Source organism: Furipterus horrens, unplaced genomic scaffold (genome assembly GCF_987537825.1).
Source record: "Furipterus horrens unplaced genomic scaffold, mFurHor1.1.pri manual_scaffold_6, whole genome shotgun sequence".
In the NCBI taxonomy this organism is placed as follows: Eukaryota; Metazoa; Chordata; class Mammalia; order Chiroptera; family Furipteridae; genus Furipterus; species Furipterus horrens.
In genome coordinates, this window is record NW_028327176.1 from 17,349,109 (window position 1) to 17,368,007 (window position 18,899).

General features: G+C 40.2%; 1 protein-coding gene across 14 annotated transcripts in view; it reads left to right on the forward strand.

The window, feature by feature from the left end:
* The window catches only part of DTNB (dystrobrevin beta), a 207,661-nt gene that overhangs the window by 68,804 nt on the left and 119,958 nt on the right, over nucleotides 1-18,899 (forward strand). For all 14 annotated transcript variants that reach the window (XM_090281077.1, XM_090281081.1, XM_090281084.1 and 11 more), the window contains exons 7-8: nucleotides 6,970-7,075; nucleotides 11,144-11,310. In XM_090281077.1, the coding sequence (XP_090137203.1) occupies nucleotides 6,970-7,075; nucleotides 11,144-11,310 (273 nt within the window). The remainder of the gene's footprint in view (nucleotides 1-6,969; nucleotides 7,076-11,143; nucleotides 11,311-18,899) is intronic.

The window sequence follows — 18,899 nt, forward strand, 5'->3', positions numbered from 1 at the left end:
CACACACACACCTTTTTACATTTAAAGTTAAGAATTCATATTTATCTGAATTCAGGCTTTCAAACGATATTTTTTAATTTGTTTAGAGAGTCTCTAACACTGAAGGTGGCACCTATACTGGAGAGTTATTTTTAGTAACTTCTGAGGAGATGTTCTTCCCAAATTTGTACACATATTGGCTGATGGTTTTTGTGAAAGTTAGCCTCTATTTATTATTTATTTTTTTCTCTCAGCATAAATAACTATAATGGCTTGTAGCATGCTAAAAATATCTCTGGGCTTCAGTTTATTCTAATAAAGCACAGTTTTCATTTTTCCCTCTGAGTATGTATTCTCAAATGAAGTGGGGCTGCCCACACGTATCCTGGTATTGAGTGTCATGCAGGTATCGAAATGCCCTCCAGAGCTGTAACTGAGGATGGAGAAGTCACCACAGCAATACTGTAGGGGTACATATCTTGTATCTGATGTATATGCTTCCTGTTGGTCAGGCTGAAAAGTGATCAAGTTCTGGAATGCTACTATCAAGTAAAGTAGTGTCAGGATGGGAAAGAGAATTTATACAAAAGTATAATTAAAGAACAGCATTTGACCAATGGGTGATAATTATGTGGACTACTAGCTAAATCTTTGTGTGTATACTATAATGAGAATCTAACATTGGAACAACAGTTTAAAATGTTGAAGAATATTCTACATTTTAATTCTAAGAATGTTACCTAGGATTCTACAAATTACTTTATGCCATGATTGTCGGGCCTTTGAACTCACAACCTAATTGTTGCTTTTCACTTACTTCAGATTCCTATTAAAACTTAGTTTCTGGTTTTATACATATCAAATTTGCAAAAGTCAAAGAAGCACAGGAAAGTTGAATTTTCCTTGGTCTAAAAGATGACAAAAGGGCCTCCAAATAATGGAAACTACTGAAAGAATGGCCAAGAAACATGAGACTAGGGACAAATTTCATGCAGCACCAGTTAAATTCAATGAGTTTTGGGTTTCTTTTTGAAAATGGGCTTTTCTTATATGGTTTGTTTTCCTACCTTTTTATAAAAAAGATTTTATTTATTTATTTTTAGAGAGAGGGGGAGGGAGGGAGAAAGAGAGGAAGAGGGACATCGATCAGTTGCCTTTTGCACGCCTCCAACTGGGGACCTGGCCCACAACCCACGTATGTGCCCTGACTGGTAATCGAACTGGCAACCTTTTGGTTGGCAGGCTGACATGCGCATCTAGCCACAGCAGCCAAGACAATTGTTTTCTTTTTCAGAAAAGACTTTTAGACAGCAATGCTAACTGTGTATATGCTATGGGAAAGGCTCCCTCCTGCCCCGGTCCCTCTAAGTTACTACTCATGAGCTGAAAACAGGCCCTAATGTGTTCAGTCAAGGTTCCCTGGCCGGTGGCAGGGCTGAAGGCTGCTGGGCATGGGGCGCTGGGAGCTGTGCGCCCAGGTCCTCTGGTGTTCAGTGGTGGCACTTCCATTCTCCTCCTACCGTAGAGCCTGTGGTTCACTAGTCTTCAGGGAAAGCAGAAAAGTCTGTGCCAACAAAACCAAGGACCCTGGCCTCCTAGTCACTGTACTTAGTGGCCTAATGGCCCCCTCAGATATTGCTTCTGTTTCATTAGTCCTTTTAATCATAAGCACGCTTGAGTCATTATCTTAAACTACAGCTCTGATTTTGCTTAAAAAAACATTAACTCCTGTTTCCTAGTGGATGAAGTTTTTATTGCGGCGCCATGGTGCTTATCCATCTAGCCCCAGCCTGGTTTTTCACGTTGGTTCCCCATTGCTCCTCAGACCCCCTCCATCATTGTGCCCAGGGGTCTTTTTAGATGGTGCCAGGAAAGCCGTAATGTACCATTTTACATTCCCACTGGCAATGTATAAGCGTATCTATTTCTCCACATCTTTGCCAACAGCATATGTTCTTACATTTTTGCCAATCTGATAGATGAGAGTGTTATCTCAATATAGTTTTGATTTCTCTTGTGTTGAGTAATGTGCATTTTGAGTGAGTGAAAGCACAGTTCTTGTCTTTGTTTATGCTATTAGCTCTCACTGAAATGCCAATAACCTGGACCCCTCTCCAACAAAGACCTCATATTTCAAATCCCAGCTAAAGTATCCCCTCTTCTTTGATGCTCTGAGTCTTTCAATGCAGGATTAATTAATTGTTCCTCTTCTGCAGTCCCATGACATGTTACAGCTAGCTCACTTATGCCCTGGAGGGATGCACCTTAGTCTCCTTCAACTTTCTATCCCCATGACAACAGTGTCTGGAAAATGATCAATGCTTACTAGGTATTTGTGGGATTAACTGAGTAATGATTTTAAATCAAATAGGCATGAGAAAGGGTCTTTGGCTTGAATTCTAATAGAAAGCTTGAAGCTCATGGATATACTCGCAACCTTCTTTTCCCTGATATTATTCTATGATTTCCTCAAATGAAACAGTCTTTGTAGTGAGGAAAATGAAGTTTTTACAATTTTTCTTTTGGCTATAATAAATAAAAATACCTCTGATAAAAAGCACAACAACATTTTATTGTGTTATTACAAAGTACTCTAATTTCAAAGTCCAAAATCTGTGATATGGGCAAATTCGGTGTGTAATAATAATTACACACTGGCTGACTCATATCTCTAGCCCTGTAACTTTATTTTTTTTATAACCAGTATGTTTGCCTTTGTCGGGTAAAATATTTTTATGACTCTACATGAAAGTTTGCATAAAACCATTTTAATCTAAAAGTTTTTAAAAATAGGTTAACTAAATGTCATACTTACAACTGATTACCAAGAAAAAGGGCAGTGGACAAGAAGTATGTACCTGTTTCCCATAAGGAAATAAGAGTTTTTAATGGAAATGATGAGATTGGAAATTGCATCTCTGATGATCTAATGCTCAATTATTTTGCTTGTTTTCTGAATGTAACACTGGGTTTCTCATTTTTAAGAAATGCTTCCACTCCCTTTTAAAACAGGAAAGATGTAGCCAAGGGTGGAGGGAGGGAAGTGAGAATGGCATTTAGGGTAATAAATTGTCAGTATTGAGGACTAGAATGACAGAGGGCAGGAGTTAGCTGACAAACAGAAACATTCCTTTTTAAGACAAAATATGGGGGGTGCATACAGAGATGGAAACAGCCTCAGTGTTTTATTAAGGAAGCTATAAACAAATCATGGTGTTTTTGCTGAGTGGATCAGCTGTTAAAATGATTAGAAATGAAGATCTTGCAACAAAACAATAAAATATTTAATAAAATGTTAAGTGAAAAAAGATTATATGTTTTTACTATACTATGTACATAATTACATAGAAACATTTATACATTTGGAGGGAAATACAGAAAAATTGCATAATTTGCAATTTTATTATAGTTTTTGTTATAAATATAACAAATGAGGAATGTAAAGCATGTGTTCAACTCAAGAGCAAAAATAAAATAAAACAGAAAGAGAGAAAAAAGAGCCAGCCTTTCACACAGTTATTTAGTAAGTCACAGAGTTTTTAAGCTGGAATTCTATCCCAGAGTTCTCAAACTTTTTGATCTCAGAACCTCATTACAATAAAAGTATTGAGAACCCCAAAGAACTTGTGTTTGTGTGGGTTATATCTATCAATATTCCCATATTATAAATTAAAATTGATAAATTAAAAAGTATTTTAAGTCATTAAGGTAACAGTGGAAAGTAGTATATTTTAATGAAAAAATAACTATTCCAAAACAAAAAAAACTTAATAAGAATGCTTTTGTTTTACATATTTGCAAATCTGAGATTTGCTTAGTTGAAGATAGCTGGTATCTCATATTTGCTTATCCATTCAGTGTGTTGCAATGTGTTTTGGTTAAAGTATGGGAAGAAAATCTGGCCTCATGCAGTTATGTAGTTGGAAAAGGGAGGAGTATTTTAATAGCTTTTTGAGATAATTGTGGATATGCCATGTTGCCTCTGGAACACCCCATTGCACACTCATGAGAGAATGAGATTGAATCATGCAATAATGTCTTAGTATTATTATGAAAATAGTTTTGACTTCATGGACTTCCTAAAAATGTTTCAGGAACCTCCCAAGGGAGCCCCTGACCATACTTTGAGAACCATTGCCCTCAAGGGTCTCAAAGATGAGAAAGCTGAAACCAGAATAAGTGATCCCCTGCCCCCCGCCCCCCGCCCCAATCATATGGCTAATGGAAGATTGAGACTGGGATGTAGTTCTGGTTGCATTCCTCACGCTTTCAGAGGACTTCATGTGACGGTACGACCTTAGGACAGCTTTTGGAAACTGATCCCTGAGTGTATTTATGAGAGTCTTCTGAGACAGCAAATCTAATGGTTCCTTTTTATCTTGAAGACTCAAACAAACAAACAAAAAAAAAATTAAACTCCATGATGGGCAAACCAAAACTTTTTTTTTTATCCTTACCTGAGGACATGCTTATTGATTCCAGAGAGAGAAGTAGGGAGGGAGAGAGGGAGAGAAACATTGATGTGAGAGAGAAACATAATCGGTTCCCTTCTGCACATGCCCTGACTTGGGCTGAACCCACAACCAAGGCATGTGCCCTAACCAGGAATCGAACTCGTAACCCCTTGGTTTACAGGGTGGTGCTTCAACCAACTGAGCCACACTGACCAGGGTGAACCAAAACTTTTTTAGAGAAAATAGCATTAGGCTTATAAACGGATTTGTAAAAATGTAATTTTTAACAAATATAAGAAGATACAGAAGTATTAGTGTAAACATTAAATTTATAATAAACAATATGATACACTTTACCACCTCTTACTGGCTAAAAAACTTCTAGGATCTTCTTTGTCAGTACTTTGATGTAGACACTTTTAATTTCATTTTGGTTTGCAGCAGTTATTTACATATCTGTGTAAGAGGTATTTTCCATGTCTGGACTTCCATTCAAAAGTTCAGTGATTTTCCTGGTTTTGTTTTTAACATTATTGACTCATTCCTCCCAGATTCCACTGAGGTCTCAGAAACATTTGTGACTTGCATGCCTGAGATTGAAAACGATTTGGAAATCTTTAGCTTATTTGAGTGCCTATTTCTCAAACCTCCGCATCAACGCACAGCTGTGTAGAGAGGGCCTTCAGGTGATGGCTCCATACTGGTGTCGCCCTCTTGCTTGTGTCTCAGAACCTTTTCCTGCCCCAGTCAGTGCTGGATGGCCTGCCCTCTCTGTCCTGGACTTGAGACTTCCCTTCCTATTTCTTCACCTTTCTCAGGTTTTTATTGCCAAGGCCCCTTTTTTGCTCTGCCATCTACTTTACCTTATTCTCTTCTCTACTTACCAGTTTCTTCTTTTAAAGATTATTTTCACTAAGAATGACTTCCAATTTACATATAATGGAATCAAGATTCTCACAGTTTCCAAAAAGACGCCCGGACTTAAGTCTGTGTAGTCATGAGTCTGTGAGATGGGACCGGTGTTGGAAGGTATCGTGGTGGGTCAGGTGAGACTCCCAGAGGCTCCTGTCCACCTGGCGAGCTGCCACACTGCCTGTCCTCCTTGCTTCCAGATTGTGTTGAATATGTTAGTGGTAAAAGTCAAAGTTATTTTGTGATGGACTGGCAAAATATTTGTCAGTGCTAACCAATTTGACCTTTTCTACTTTATTTTTCCTGCAGTATTTTAAAATTTTATGGGGAAGCACCATATTTTTTATACCCTGTTTTTCACTTTAAATGAAGTGGTGGGATTGAGACTGCATCTACTTGGGAGAGAGGGAGATGAAATTCTGGGTGCCTTTTGGCTTCACCCTACCCCTAAGGCTTAGCACCCCCCCCCCCCCCCCCGGTAGCCTTTGAATGGTGGGGCAGGGCCTGGAACAGGACTGTGTACAGGGCTGTGCATTTCTTATTCTCCTGTGTTTGCCCTTTGCCTTTGCTCTTCTTTTGGAATAAAGTTTGAAGTAGGGGCCTGGCTGTCCAGGTTACAGTGATAGAATTCTAACATCTAGTTGAATGGCATGGCCTTTTCCTCCTTTTTCCTTTCTCTTTGGAGCTAGAAAGGTGTTTTGTGCATTAGAGAAAATAAAAAGAAAATTCATTAATTTGAAATACTGTTGAGGATGTGTTCTGTCTACAGCATATGACTTTTTTTTTTCTAGACTGTTTTCTCAGTCTCTTTATCTGCACGGGACGTAATTCATCAGTGTTTCCCATACAGTGGAAGCTTACTATGCATTTGTTTAACAGAGAGAAATAATGATAGGACAGAAAAATGCAGTCCAGCCAGGGAGATTGTATAATGGAGGGAGTACTTGGGCATTTGGAGATTTAGGATCTAATCTCATCCTTTCTATACCTATCTCTGTGACTTGGTCAAATAGCTTCACTACTCAGAGCTTCAGCTTTCTCTTCTGTAAATGAGGAGGTTGTTAAGTGATGTCTAAGAGTGTTTGCCCCTCACGTTGTTTATTCAGCAATTACTTACTAAATGCCTGTTGAATGCCCGGCACTGTTATGAATGCTGGAAGTGCAAGGCAACCAGACGGTCATGGTTCCTCTTCTCGCTGGTGTTTATAATCAGGTGTGGGGCGGGTGCTCCCCCATTGCATAACAGGAATAGTAATTTGAAGGATATCTGGGTTCTGGTCCTGCCTTGTGTCTGATTTGGGCAGGACCTATACAAGTCATTTAAATGCTTTGTTCTTTTCTTTTATCATCTGTAAAATGAAGATGGTAATGCCTAACCCTATTTACCTCATACAGTTGCTTTAAGACTCATAAAATAATGTATGTGGAAATGCATTTGCATATAGGAGTAGTGTATAGTATAGTGTGTAGCAGTGTCTGTAGTAATGTAAAATATTTTATTTTGCGGTAAAATTCCATGTGTAATTTATTATAACTTGGTTGGAAGAGTCCTAAATAAACTTAATCTTGGAGTTCAGAAGTACTTGAAAAATATGAAGTACATTTGTTTTTCTTTTCCTCACAGAAAAAGATAATGCTAAATATGTTCTTAGACACCATGATGGCCGACCCTCCTCCCCAGTGCCTTGTCTGGCTACCTCTCATGCACAGGCTTGCTCATGTTGAGAACGGTAAGCAGAACTCACATCCTTCAGTTCCTTGTGCTGTAGGAAGTATGTGAACTGAGAGTATTTGTTATGTCCTTAGCTATTATGATTTAAACTGTAATTGACAGTTACTGGCACTTTATCATTTGAATTTGTGACTTTAGCTTTCAAGGGAAGACTGTTTCTCAAAAGAAGTGGTGGGGGCCTTATTACTTAGATAGGATACCAAGAAGTAGTAATATCAGGTCATAAAACTTTGTGGCACAAACTCTATGCTTTCCTCCCTGAGATTCTAGGTGGTGGTTTTTGACTTGAGCCCACCTGAATTAGCTCTGGCTTCTTTTTTCCTTTGATTTATAAAAATCATAGATCTAAAAAAATGGATATATTTTCTATCAACCACTAAAAGTATATTTTTGAATCATTTGAAGGAAAGCAGCTTAGAAAGAATTTCACATATCTTCGGTTTTTTCCTTTACTATTTTACCTTGAATTACTCTCAGTATCCTTCCCAGTAACTTGGCTTCAATCTTTGTTTTACTTGGAATCGAAATGGAACTTATCTCTTAGTAACTTGTTAATTTTTTTTCTGCTGTTGCTATCACCTTATCTCCTTGCTTGGGCTGTGTAAGTGGATTAAAGGGAAGGCTGTGGTTTTTCTCTGTAACCCACCTTCTCTCACGGCTCTTGCCTGTGTCTCCTCATTTCACACAAGAGAACAGTCGCAGCTGAAAGGCGCTAGAAAGCAGAGTCCTCTTTTTTCCCTTTGTAAGAATGAAACACACTTACGTACTTTTTCATTTTCTCCCCCTCTTATCCATACTTTTTTTTTTTTTAACTGTGACTTTAATGCACAAGTACCTTAGATTCAGGATTTTTTTTTAAAGTTTCAGTAGCTCTTGACTAGAGTAAAACAGCTAAAAATTTTTAATAGGATTTTTGGATAAAGACTTATACTGTTAAATTATTACAGTATTATTGGTTCTTCTGGAGGCAATACTTTTATAGCCTTAAATGTTTTAGTAGTTTTATAGCCAATTCATTTTCATAGATCATTTTGTATCTGCTATACCAAGTAGAAAGAATCTTATTTTTCTTGGTGTATTATTATTCATATGGACATTTTATTATGAATTTATATTATTTATTGATTACATTCTTATGTGGTTATTGATATTTTTCTTAGAGGCAGAGATATATTATAAACTTGTTGGAATACCTAGAAAATAAAACATTACCTACCACACTTAACATTTATCTACATATCTTAATATTTATGATGGGAAGAAATTTAATTATGGTGTTTTAAATTTTTTTTGTTGTTGTTTGGGCCCTTCTTGGAAAATTCATCACTTGAGTTGTACTGAAGTTACTTATTTATAAGGATAAATATTTATTTGCTTAAGCAAAAGTTGCATTTTTTTATACTGGTTTATTAACTCAAGTGTATAGTATATTGGAAGATAACTATCACATGACATATTCTTCCAAAGACAATACTTTACCAAAACCTGATCTTATTTATAATGAACCCAGCACACTTGTTGATTCTTTCCTCATGCTGGTTCTCTGTGTTTTCTACCTGGTCACGCATTCTGCTGATGAATGTAAGCACTGGCTGGCTCTTGACTGATTTCTAAGAGAGGAAGAATCACATAGACATACATATTCAACCAAAATGATCCAGACGTATTTGTTAATTTAATATTAATGTGCATATGCCATTTAATATTAACCCCAGCACTTGTGTTGCCTGCACTGGTGTGAGCTACAGATTGATTTGGGGGTATGTTGTCTGGCAGAGCTCTGCTGAGTTGTATAGTTTTAACTTGGAACACTGACTCTTAGCATTTTTATGATTCCTTAGACATCTTTTGATGATAAAAGCCTTAATTTCTTAGAGGAAGTGTGTTCTTTGGATTTCTCATTTGTATTTTACTTTTCTTTTTGTCTTTGGTTATCTTGTTATATTGTTTTCTTCACTTAGTGCTCAATTTTCTTTTTTTTTTTTTTTTGACTCTTGATTTCCTAGTTAATATACATTTTTGGAAGCAGGACTAAAATTCCTTAAAATTGAGATCAGATTGCTTTGCATATAAAGTGCTAGAAAGAGTTGTTCAGAAGAAGATTTGAATACTACGAGGGGGGACCCCAAAAAGAGGAATTTATTTATAAAAAATTGTGTATTTGTTCTTATATGTTTGAACTTCAGTTACTTTCAAAGTACTCTCAATGCAGTACACCTATCAAGACTTCCACTGCTCAAAACAGTTTTTGAACTCATAGATTTTGATGCCTTTTAGTGCTTCTGAAGTTTTTTTATTTCACCTCTTCCACATCGGCAAAACATTTCCCTTTGAGGACTTTTTCATCCAGGGAAACAAACAAAAAAATGTCTCTCGGGGCAAGACTGGGTAAATAGGGAGGGTGGGGCACGGGGGTCATGCCATTTTTGGTCAAAAACTGCTGAACCCTCAGTGCAGGTGTGCTTGTAAACCACCCATCATGAAATGGGCAAACACGTTTAAAGATCTTCCCCCCAAAATTCACTGAAGCCAAATGTAGCCTCTCACAACAACACCAGCTGGTGCACTGATGCAGACGGGTTCCTAGAACATTCACCTAGCCGGGGAATCCTGTACTACAAGGGTCCCACCCTCCAGAAGATAATGACTTTTATGGGGGTGGTCCCCCCTCATGTATCCCTATTTCCTGTTGTCTTTCATTTTTTCTATTCAAAATTGAATTGTCAGAGGCAACAATTATGGTACCAACACTTAAAAGTATAAATAATAATCTGTAATGCACAACTGTGAACTAGACTTCCCACTCAGTGAACTAAACTTTCAGGCTCTAAGAGAATCCCAGTAATCTCTATGAGTCCTTACTGCCACCTGACAGTTTTTCACAAGGTAAGAAGCCCAGTGAGGTGGAGGAAAGAGCCTCAGATCACTGAGTTTCCTGTCCTCCAAATTACTGTCCCTTCATTGGTCTATAGTACTTTATTTTTACACTGCTACTTAGAGGTCATGGCCAAAACTGCTATTTTAATATGTCTTGCCTTACGTTTTACCAGTTACCTTTTGTGCCCAGGTGTGTGGTCATATTTAATTCAGCAAACATTTGCAGGTCTTCACTCCAGGGTGCTGTGTAAAATACTGTTTGCAGGTAACAGTGATACATGGTGCCTCATCCTGGTGCTCACGGATTTTGTTAGGGAAGGAAACAAGTATGTGTACAACTCATGGTGTTACATAGCAGATCTTTAAAAAGCAGTAGGTTTGGAGAAGAAATTTTGGAGGAAGGCTTTTTCTTTCCTCCTTCTTTGTGTATTTATCTAAATTTTGCGGACCATGAGTTTCATTTTAAAGAAAGAAATTGGCAGCAGGAGCATAGGAGGGGAAGCAGATTCTGGCTGTATTTTCAAGGCTCTCCTCCAGGCAGCCTTGGAGAGACAACAGGTCTCTGCAACACCCCTTTCTCCCTGCTGTCTTAGCCCTCTGCTTCGCCCCACCCTGCCAAGCCCTGCGCTATTACCAGGGGGATGGAGGGAGAAGGGCTGGAACACTGGTTCAGAGGCTGGATTGGATGTGCAAGAGAGGCAGTTGCAGGCAGCTCTGCGCTCTGGCTGTGGGCAGTGGGAGCCGTAGAAGGTTAAAGAGGGTGTGGAAGCAGTTACTACTTTAGCAACCAGGGAAAAGTCGGGAGGGAAAGAGCCAAGAATGAAGCAGCAGCACCAGCTTGTAAGCAGACGAACTCACGCTGGAGATCTATTCCAGTTGCTTCTAAATAAACTAACAAGAGAAAAAAAGGAAATTGGCTATTTTCTGAGGTGGCTGAAAAAATTTCTTTCTTAACGTATTGTATTCTTTTTTCTTTTTTTAATTCTAATAAATAGTCGGTTAAATGAACTAACTAGGAGACAGCTTGGAATCTTTAGTTCTAATTTTGTTTTCATCTTTGCTTTTTTATATTGGATTTGGTTTCCACTGTATTGACTTTATTCTCCAAATGAAAATGAGTTTCTCTCCCTCTTACCCCATGTCTTCTCCACTGCCCTCTCCCTCCCCTGTTTCCTCCACCCTCTCCCAGTCTTCCATCCCGTGGAGTGCTCCTATTGCCGGTGCGAGAGCATGATGGGCTTCCGGTACCGATGCCAGCAGTGCCACAACTACCAGCTCTGCCAAAACTGCTTTTGGCGTGGCCATGCCAGCGGTTCCCACAGCAACCAACACCAGATGAAGGAGCACTCCTCCTGGGTAACTGCTTTGTGTTTCAGTCCGTGTCCCCAGCTGCTCTGTTTCGTCAGTGTCTGCGCTTGGGCCCATTTCCGGATAGATGCCTGCAAAGGAGGCTGTTGTGTAGTAAGGTCTTAATGCTGACGTCAGGGCTGGGGCTGCAAGCATGTTGTGCTTCTTCACTTGCCTTTAAAAGCAGAATTTTTAAAGTTCCGGAAGATGGAGATACCATGACACTTGCAGTGGTCCCTTTTATTCAGTAAACTGGAATGTTAGTTTGTATCTACTGGATTCCCTGGGAGGCTGCTAATGAAAATTCTTGTTTTCCATGTTTGGGCTAGAAGAACAAGGATCTTCTTGTTCACTTTAGTTGGAATCTGCTCTTTTAACTAATTTGTAACCCTTTTGGGAATGGGAATTTTACATTTATTTAAATATACGTGACTGTTTAAATGTTACTTTATGGTTTACAAAGCAGTTTTTTATATACTCTGTTGACTTTTCATTAAGCTATAACATACATCAAGGAAAGTAAGGAAATCACAGATGAATTCTCATACTTCCATTTGAGCCTCATAACACTCTTGTAAAGTGAGCCTTACCCCCATTTGTTATTTTTATTTCAGCTTTTTTATTTTTTGTATTTATTCATTTTTGCTATAATGACTTAAGATTTAAAGAAAAAACAAGTATTATCCACATGCATAATTTTAAGCTGGTATCTAAAGGTGTCAGTTCTGAATATTGATGAGTGTGTGTATTATATGGTAGATGTATCCTGGTAAGGTCTTTTTAGCTGTGTGTGTGTGTGTGTGTGTCCTAATCTTGTTTTCAAGATTAGGAATCTGTATGTGCAATGCCCTTGCTGTTTGAGAAAGCTCAGGGTGAATTTTCAGGCTGATATGAGAAAAGTTTCCACCTAACAAAAAGATGTGTGATCAATTTAATAGTAATTTCTTTGAAGAGTATCCTCTGTATTTGTACTAGTATTATGAATAAATGTTTCTCTAGTCACAGTGGGTGAATTTGGTGTGCACTTAATCAGCACATGTATGAATTTTTGTTGTGGATTTGTTGTGTGTAGTGTTTGTGCTTAGAAGTTTACTTTGATTTTTCCAAAAGTTTCTGTGTAATGTTTTATCTAAGTAACTATGCAGTCTAATTCATTATTCTTTTAGTCATCAGTTCATTAATTTGTCTTTATTATACAAAATATGCCATATGGTATCCTATCCATGATTCATCCTGTTCATTCATTATTCATTCAGAAGATTTTTTTTTTTTTTGAGCCCCTGCTCTGTGCCAGACACTGTATCAGGCATGAGGGATCCATCTATCAATAACCCAGACAAAGATTCCTGCCGTTGTGCAGCTTAAACTCTTCAGGGTATGAAAGAGGCTTCCAGGGCTCACCAACATCACTATTTTCCTGTTCTTGCTGGGCCCGTATCTCACTTATTTCCCAGTCCCCTGTATCTAGGCAGGACCACGTGAGTCGTTCTCGCCAGTGGAATGTGAGCAGAGTGGTATGTGCCTTCCCAGGACGAGAGAGTTAATAGCTGGGAGCATTTTCTATCCTCTCTGTGAGCTCAGTGGAGAGAACTTCATTGGGACCCAAATAAGAGTGAGGCTATAAAATAAAGGGACACTGGTTTCCTGAGTAATGGATTGAGAATACTATCTCGTCAACCCACTTGACTTTGGTGGGAGCAAGAGAGAAACGTTGTGTTAAGCTACTGAGGTTTTAATGTTTTCATAGTAGTTGGTACTAGGAGTGGAGTTCTGTTAGAACAAAACCTTAAAATGTGTGCCATTGGCTTAGTTAGCAGTCAGGTGGCACTTAGGAGGACACTGGTATTGGAGTGGGAGGACAGAAACCCATGTTATGCAGTGATGACCAGTTTGGCAAACGTGTTATCTGTGGTGACTTGGAAGGCACATCTCATGCTGACTGAGCTCTAGGTCAAATGTCGGAAAGGACCAGAGGGTGAGGGTGTGTGTTACCTGTGATCGATAGAGTATGACAAGGAAGAGATGAGCTTATGAAAGAATTTGCTAGTTTTCAAGCAAAAACTATAAGGGAATAGAGAAAGTTCTGACCCTTGGGTCAAGGAAAGGAAAAAACAGACTGTTTCTAGACCCTGGAGAGCAAGAGATAAGATTTGAGAAAGGCTTGGAGCGACAAAGGCCTAGCACACTTCCTCAGGTCAAAAAAAGTGGTTCAGTCCTGTGGCAAAGTTCCCATCGAGGGTACAGGTTCTTGTTCTTGGCTGCTCATCAGAATCACCTTAGCTTCACCTACATACCTTCTGATTGAATGGGTCTGGGGTACGTGAAACCTGGACACAGGCAGTTTTTTAAAAGTGCCCACAAGTAATTCTGTTGTGCAGCCAAAGCTGGAAACCAGATCTGTTGTTTCATTTGGCCTCCAGGTGGCTTCTGTAACTTGAAAGCCATGGAGGCAAAGACATAAATAACTCAGGCTTGAGAATTATGTCTAGGAAAGAACTTTGTCATTACTAACACGTGGAACTGTTGGGAAACAAATAGATCAGAGGTGTACTAAGTTTTGAGGGGAATTATATTGGTGAGAACCATGAGCCTGGACTGAATAAGCCACTGACTATTTGAGCTTAAAAACCACTTTCTAAAAACCCGAACTTGCTCTGGCAGGAGGTGGGTTGTGAAGGTTATGTGGTTTCTTAGGAGGGCGTGCCAGTGCCTGGCTGGACACAGTACTGGATGAGGAAGAGCCTCCTGCTCCTGTTCCTCCCTGGGGAGGGAGCGTACAGGTCATTTGCTTTTTCAGTTCATAGTTGCATCATAAAGAGCTACACATGGTCTTGATGAAGAAGACTGTGCTGTACCCAGAGTTCCTGAGCATGTTGTTAGATGCAGTGGCTGAATGGGGCTTCAGGGTTCTTGGGTGTTTTGTTTGTTTGTTTGTTTTTAGAGTATATTTTATTGATTATGTTGTTACAGTAGTTCCAATTGTTTTCCCCTTTGCTCCCCTCTGCCCAGTATCCCCCTTCCTTCCAGCATTCCCACCCCCCTTAGTACATGTCCATGGGTCGTGCATATAAGCTCTTCGGCTTCACTCTTTCCTATATTATTCTTAACATCTCCCTGTCTATTTTGTACCAGTCAATTACGCTTCTTAATCCCTGCACCGTTTCCCCATTTCTCCCCCTCCCCTCTCCCAGCTGATAACCCTCCAAATGATCCCCATACATATGATTCTGTTACTATTCTGATTTTCTTAGTTGGATTTTGTTTTTATTTTTTAGATTCAGTTGTTGATAGTTGTGGGTTTGTTGTCATTTTAATGTTCATAATTTTGATCTTCTTTTTCTTAAGTAAGTCCCTTTGACTTTTCATATAATAATGGCTTGGTGATGATGAACTCCTTTTGGTTCACCTTGTCTGGGAAGCACTTCATCTGCCCTTCCATTCTAAATGATAGCTTTGCTGGATAGAGTAATCTTGGTTGCAGGTTGCCTTTCATCACATTGAATACTGCTTGCCAGTCCCTTCCTACCTGCAAAGTGTCCTCTGAGAAATCAGCTGATAGTCCTATAGGCACCCCACTGTAGGCAACTCTCTGCCTCTCTCTTGCTGCCCCCAGGACTCTGTCTTTATCTTTCACCTTTGGCATCTCAATCATGATGTGTCCTGGTGTTGTCCCCTCTGGGTCCAGCTAGCCTTGGACCCTCCATGCCTCCTGGCCCTGTATGTCTATCTCCTTCGCAAAATTTGGGAAGTTTTTCTCATTTTTTAAAATTCTTGCTTCCTCATTCTGCACTGGTTGGCTGTTTTTTCTTCCTTGTGTTCCAAATCATTGATTTGAATCCCAGTTTCCTTCCCTTCACCATTGGTTTTGTGTGGATTTTCCTTCATTTAACTTAGCATAGCCTTCACTTCTTCTCTTATGCGTTTGCCATACTCAAGCATATCTGTCAAGCCTGTGAGCTTCTTTGTCACCAGTGTTTGGAATTCTGCACCTGTTAGGATGTCTATTTCCTCATCTGTGAGGTTGGCTATCTCCTCGTTGCTTCGTTTTTCCACTGGAACCTTGATCCGTTCCTTCTTTTGGGCCATGCTTCTCTGTCTCCTCATTCTGACAGGCTCCTGTCTTTGTTTGCCTCTGTGTCCCAGGTAGAGCTGTCGCTCCTGTTATGTTGTAAGGGGTGGAGCCTTAGGGATTCGTCAGTACAGGGCAACCTGTTTCACCGTGTTGTGGCACTGTATGGGGGGGGAGGGATCTGAGAGGGAGCAATGCAGCCTGCCCAGCACTCGCCCCTTTTCCAGGCACCTCTCCCACTTCCACACTGTACAGACGTCCCTCTAGCTGCTGCCCTGGCTGTCGTTCCCAGAGTGGGTGGGTCTGCAGACGTTCTAGGACTGTGGGGGCCCTTTTAACAAGTGGACTCTGCTGAGAGACCAGCAGTTTCTTCCTCTACCCCAACCCCCTCTATTCTGCACAGTCAGAAGCAATGAGGCTTGATTTTCCCCAGTGCTGGGACCATGAGCTGTGAGGTCCGGTGAGGAGCTAGGAAGACTCCCCACATTCCCTCCTGACTTTTTAAAACGTGTTTGACTACGCTTTCTGCCGGCCTGCTACTGCCACTGCTGCTGGGGCCACCACGTCCTTTCTGCCCTGGCTCTGCCCCTCCTGCCTGTCTGGATGAGTATTTCTTCTTTATATCTTTGTTTGCTGGACTTTCATGCAGTTTGATTTTCTGGAACTTCCGGTTGTTTCTAGTTTTGAGGTAGTTGTATTCCTTCTTAGTTGTGGAGGGGGATGCAACATGTCTGTCTATACCTCCATCTTGGCCAGAAGTCTGTTTGTTTTTTGAGGGGTAGAAGGATTTTGTGTGTTTTATGTTTAGGAAAAGGGAGCAAAAAGATATTTAATGATTAGGAGTACTTACCAATATCTAAGTTTTCCTTTTCTTCCTGGACATATAACTAGAATATATGCATATATCCCATCCTCCTTGCAGTCAGATGGAACCTTATGGTTAGTTTTCACCAGTGGAATTTGTTGGAAAGTGATTATGTTACTTCTGGGTCATGGCAGTTGAAAGAAAGCAGGTGTGCCTTTTCCATCTTCTCTGTCTTAACCCTTCCCACTCCCACTATACATTGATCAAATGGAAATGTCTCCAAAGACTGGCAAAGGCAGAAACCCTTAGATAAAAGGAGGCTGGGCACATGAATGGATGGCTCAGAGCTCCCCTGCCAATTTACATTGGACTCTCACATGAGCCAGTAAATTCAGAAAGAGGAATCAGGGGTGGGGTAGGGAGAGTCATATATGCCTTGTTGAGAAAGTGAGATTTGAGCAGAGTCTTAGATGTCTGCCAGCAGATGTCTGGAGAAGAGCAGGAGTGGTTAGTATTAAGGTCCTAAGGCAGGAGTGTGCCTGAGAATTCAGGGAACAGCAAAGAGGCCTAAGTGGAATGAGCAGGGGAGCATTGCAGGAGAGGAGGTCAAAGAGGTAGTGAGCACCTGTTGGCTATTGTAAGGATTTGGCTTTTAGTCTGAATGAAAAGAGGAGTCTTTATAGGGTTTCAAGTAGAAAAATCACATGACTTCATATATATTTTTAATTGATCAGTCTGGATGTCATGTAAAGAGTAAACTGGCCCTGGCTGGGTAGCTCAGTTGGTTAGAGCATCATCCTGATACACCAATGTTGTGTGTTTGATCCCAGGTCAGAGTACATACAAGAATGCATAAATAAGTGGAAAAACAAATTGATGTTTCTCTCTCTCTGAAATCAACAAATAAGAAAGAATGAGAGAAAAAAAGAAGGAAAGAAATAAAAAGATTTTTTAAAAGAATAAACTGGAAGGAAAAGAGACTGTTTAGAAGAAGTGATTACAATTATTAAAATAAGATAGGAAAAAAGGATCGAATTAGGTTTTGTTTCATGAATCAGCCTATTGGGTTGGATGTGGCTTGTGAGAGGAGAGGAGTCCAGGTAAACTAAGATTTTGTCCTAAACAACTGGGAGGTTGGAAATGCCATCATCTGCAACAGGAAGTCTGTACATGGAGCGTGTTTGGGATCCAGGGTTCGGTGATGGAGATGCTGACTTTAGATGCCCATATGTGGAGCTGTTGAGCAGGCCGTTGTATATGAGCCTAGACTTCAAGGAAATGTCTCAGATGGAAATATCAGTTTGGGAGCCATTGGCATGTAGTTGATATTTAAAGCCCTCAGACTGATGATTCCACTAAGTGAGTGAATGAAGATAGAGAAGAGAGAAGGGAACAATGGACCCCTGGAGTTTGCCAACATTGAGGGACCCTGGAGAAGAGGAGGAACCAGCATCCATGAGGTGGAGTGAAAACCAGGAGTGTGGTGGTGTGGAAAAAAGCGAAGAGGGTGTTCTGATGAGGAGGAAGTGATCCATCTTGTGTCCAGTGCTGCTGATACTGAGTAAGAACACTGAGACCCGACCCTCTGTCTAGCAGTATGAGGATCATCTTGACAAAAACAACCCCTGTGGTCGGGACAAAAACCTGAGTATAGGGGGTCCAAAAGGGAAAGGAGAGAGAGAGATGGAGGCAGCGAGTATAGACACCTTTGTCAATGAATATCTATTTCTAACACTTTTCTCTAGTGGTAGTTCCAGTTATCCAGATGTTAGGAGACCCATTTAATCCCACTTCCCTTTTTCCCACAGGTGAGTTAGGAAGATGGCAGTCTGTGAGAAACAACTGGACTTTCTAGTAGCCCCTGAAGTGGACATGCCCCCACCCAGTGTGGGTCTTTCCAGCAGGGACAGAGCGTGGCCACTCCTGGGAGCAGGCGGAGTGTGTGCTCTGTCGAGTTTTCAGATTCCAGGAAACAAGGGTGGGGATGAGGCTGAGCCAGGCATGTTTATTACTTTTCTAAACCTAGCCTGAATGATTGGGAGAGGAAGAGAGTGAGGGCATAGGGCATCCTGGGGAATCCTACAGAGAAGGTGACAAGGTGACACAGTGATCCGACTTCCCTTCCTTTCTATTAATTTGGGTGAAGTATACATAATTCGTAACCCTTTCTTTATATGCAAAGAGGCTGGAAATAAACAAGCATATTCTTATTCTCTGCCCACAGTGCCTTACATTCAGATCTCTGCTTACCCTTGTCTTCATTTTACCAGGAGAACTTTGATTCCCACTTGGTCACTCTGTGGCAGGGTGTGTGTGTGTGTGTGTGTGTGTGTGTGTTTATACGAAATACACAGATACGTTTTGTTAGTGGAGTGCCTCAGTAGGGTAGTTATATAACTCATTCGATGCTGTGAGCATTTCACCTTTCTTCCCAGCAGAGGGCAGACTTCACCTCTAAACAAAGTTACTTATCCTTTTCTTCAAAATCTATAAATGAGAAAGTATTTGGACTTATTTAACAAGCTCGTTAATATTATTTATTATTCTTTTTAAAATAAATGTTAATGAGCAACTCATATATATGTCCACTGTAATTGTTTGGGCATTAGTGATGTTAAATCATTTCTTTGAAGGAGTCAGAGCAAATTGTGTTGTTGTAGACCTGTAGCAATTCAGATTGTTGACTTACCTTTTGGCCAGAAAACCCTTAGAACAAAATGTCTT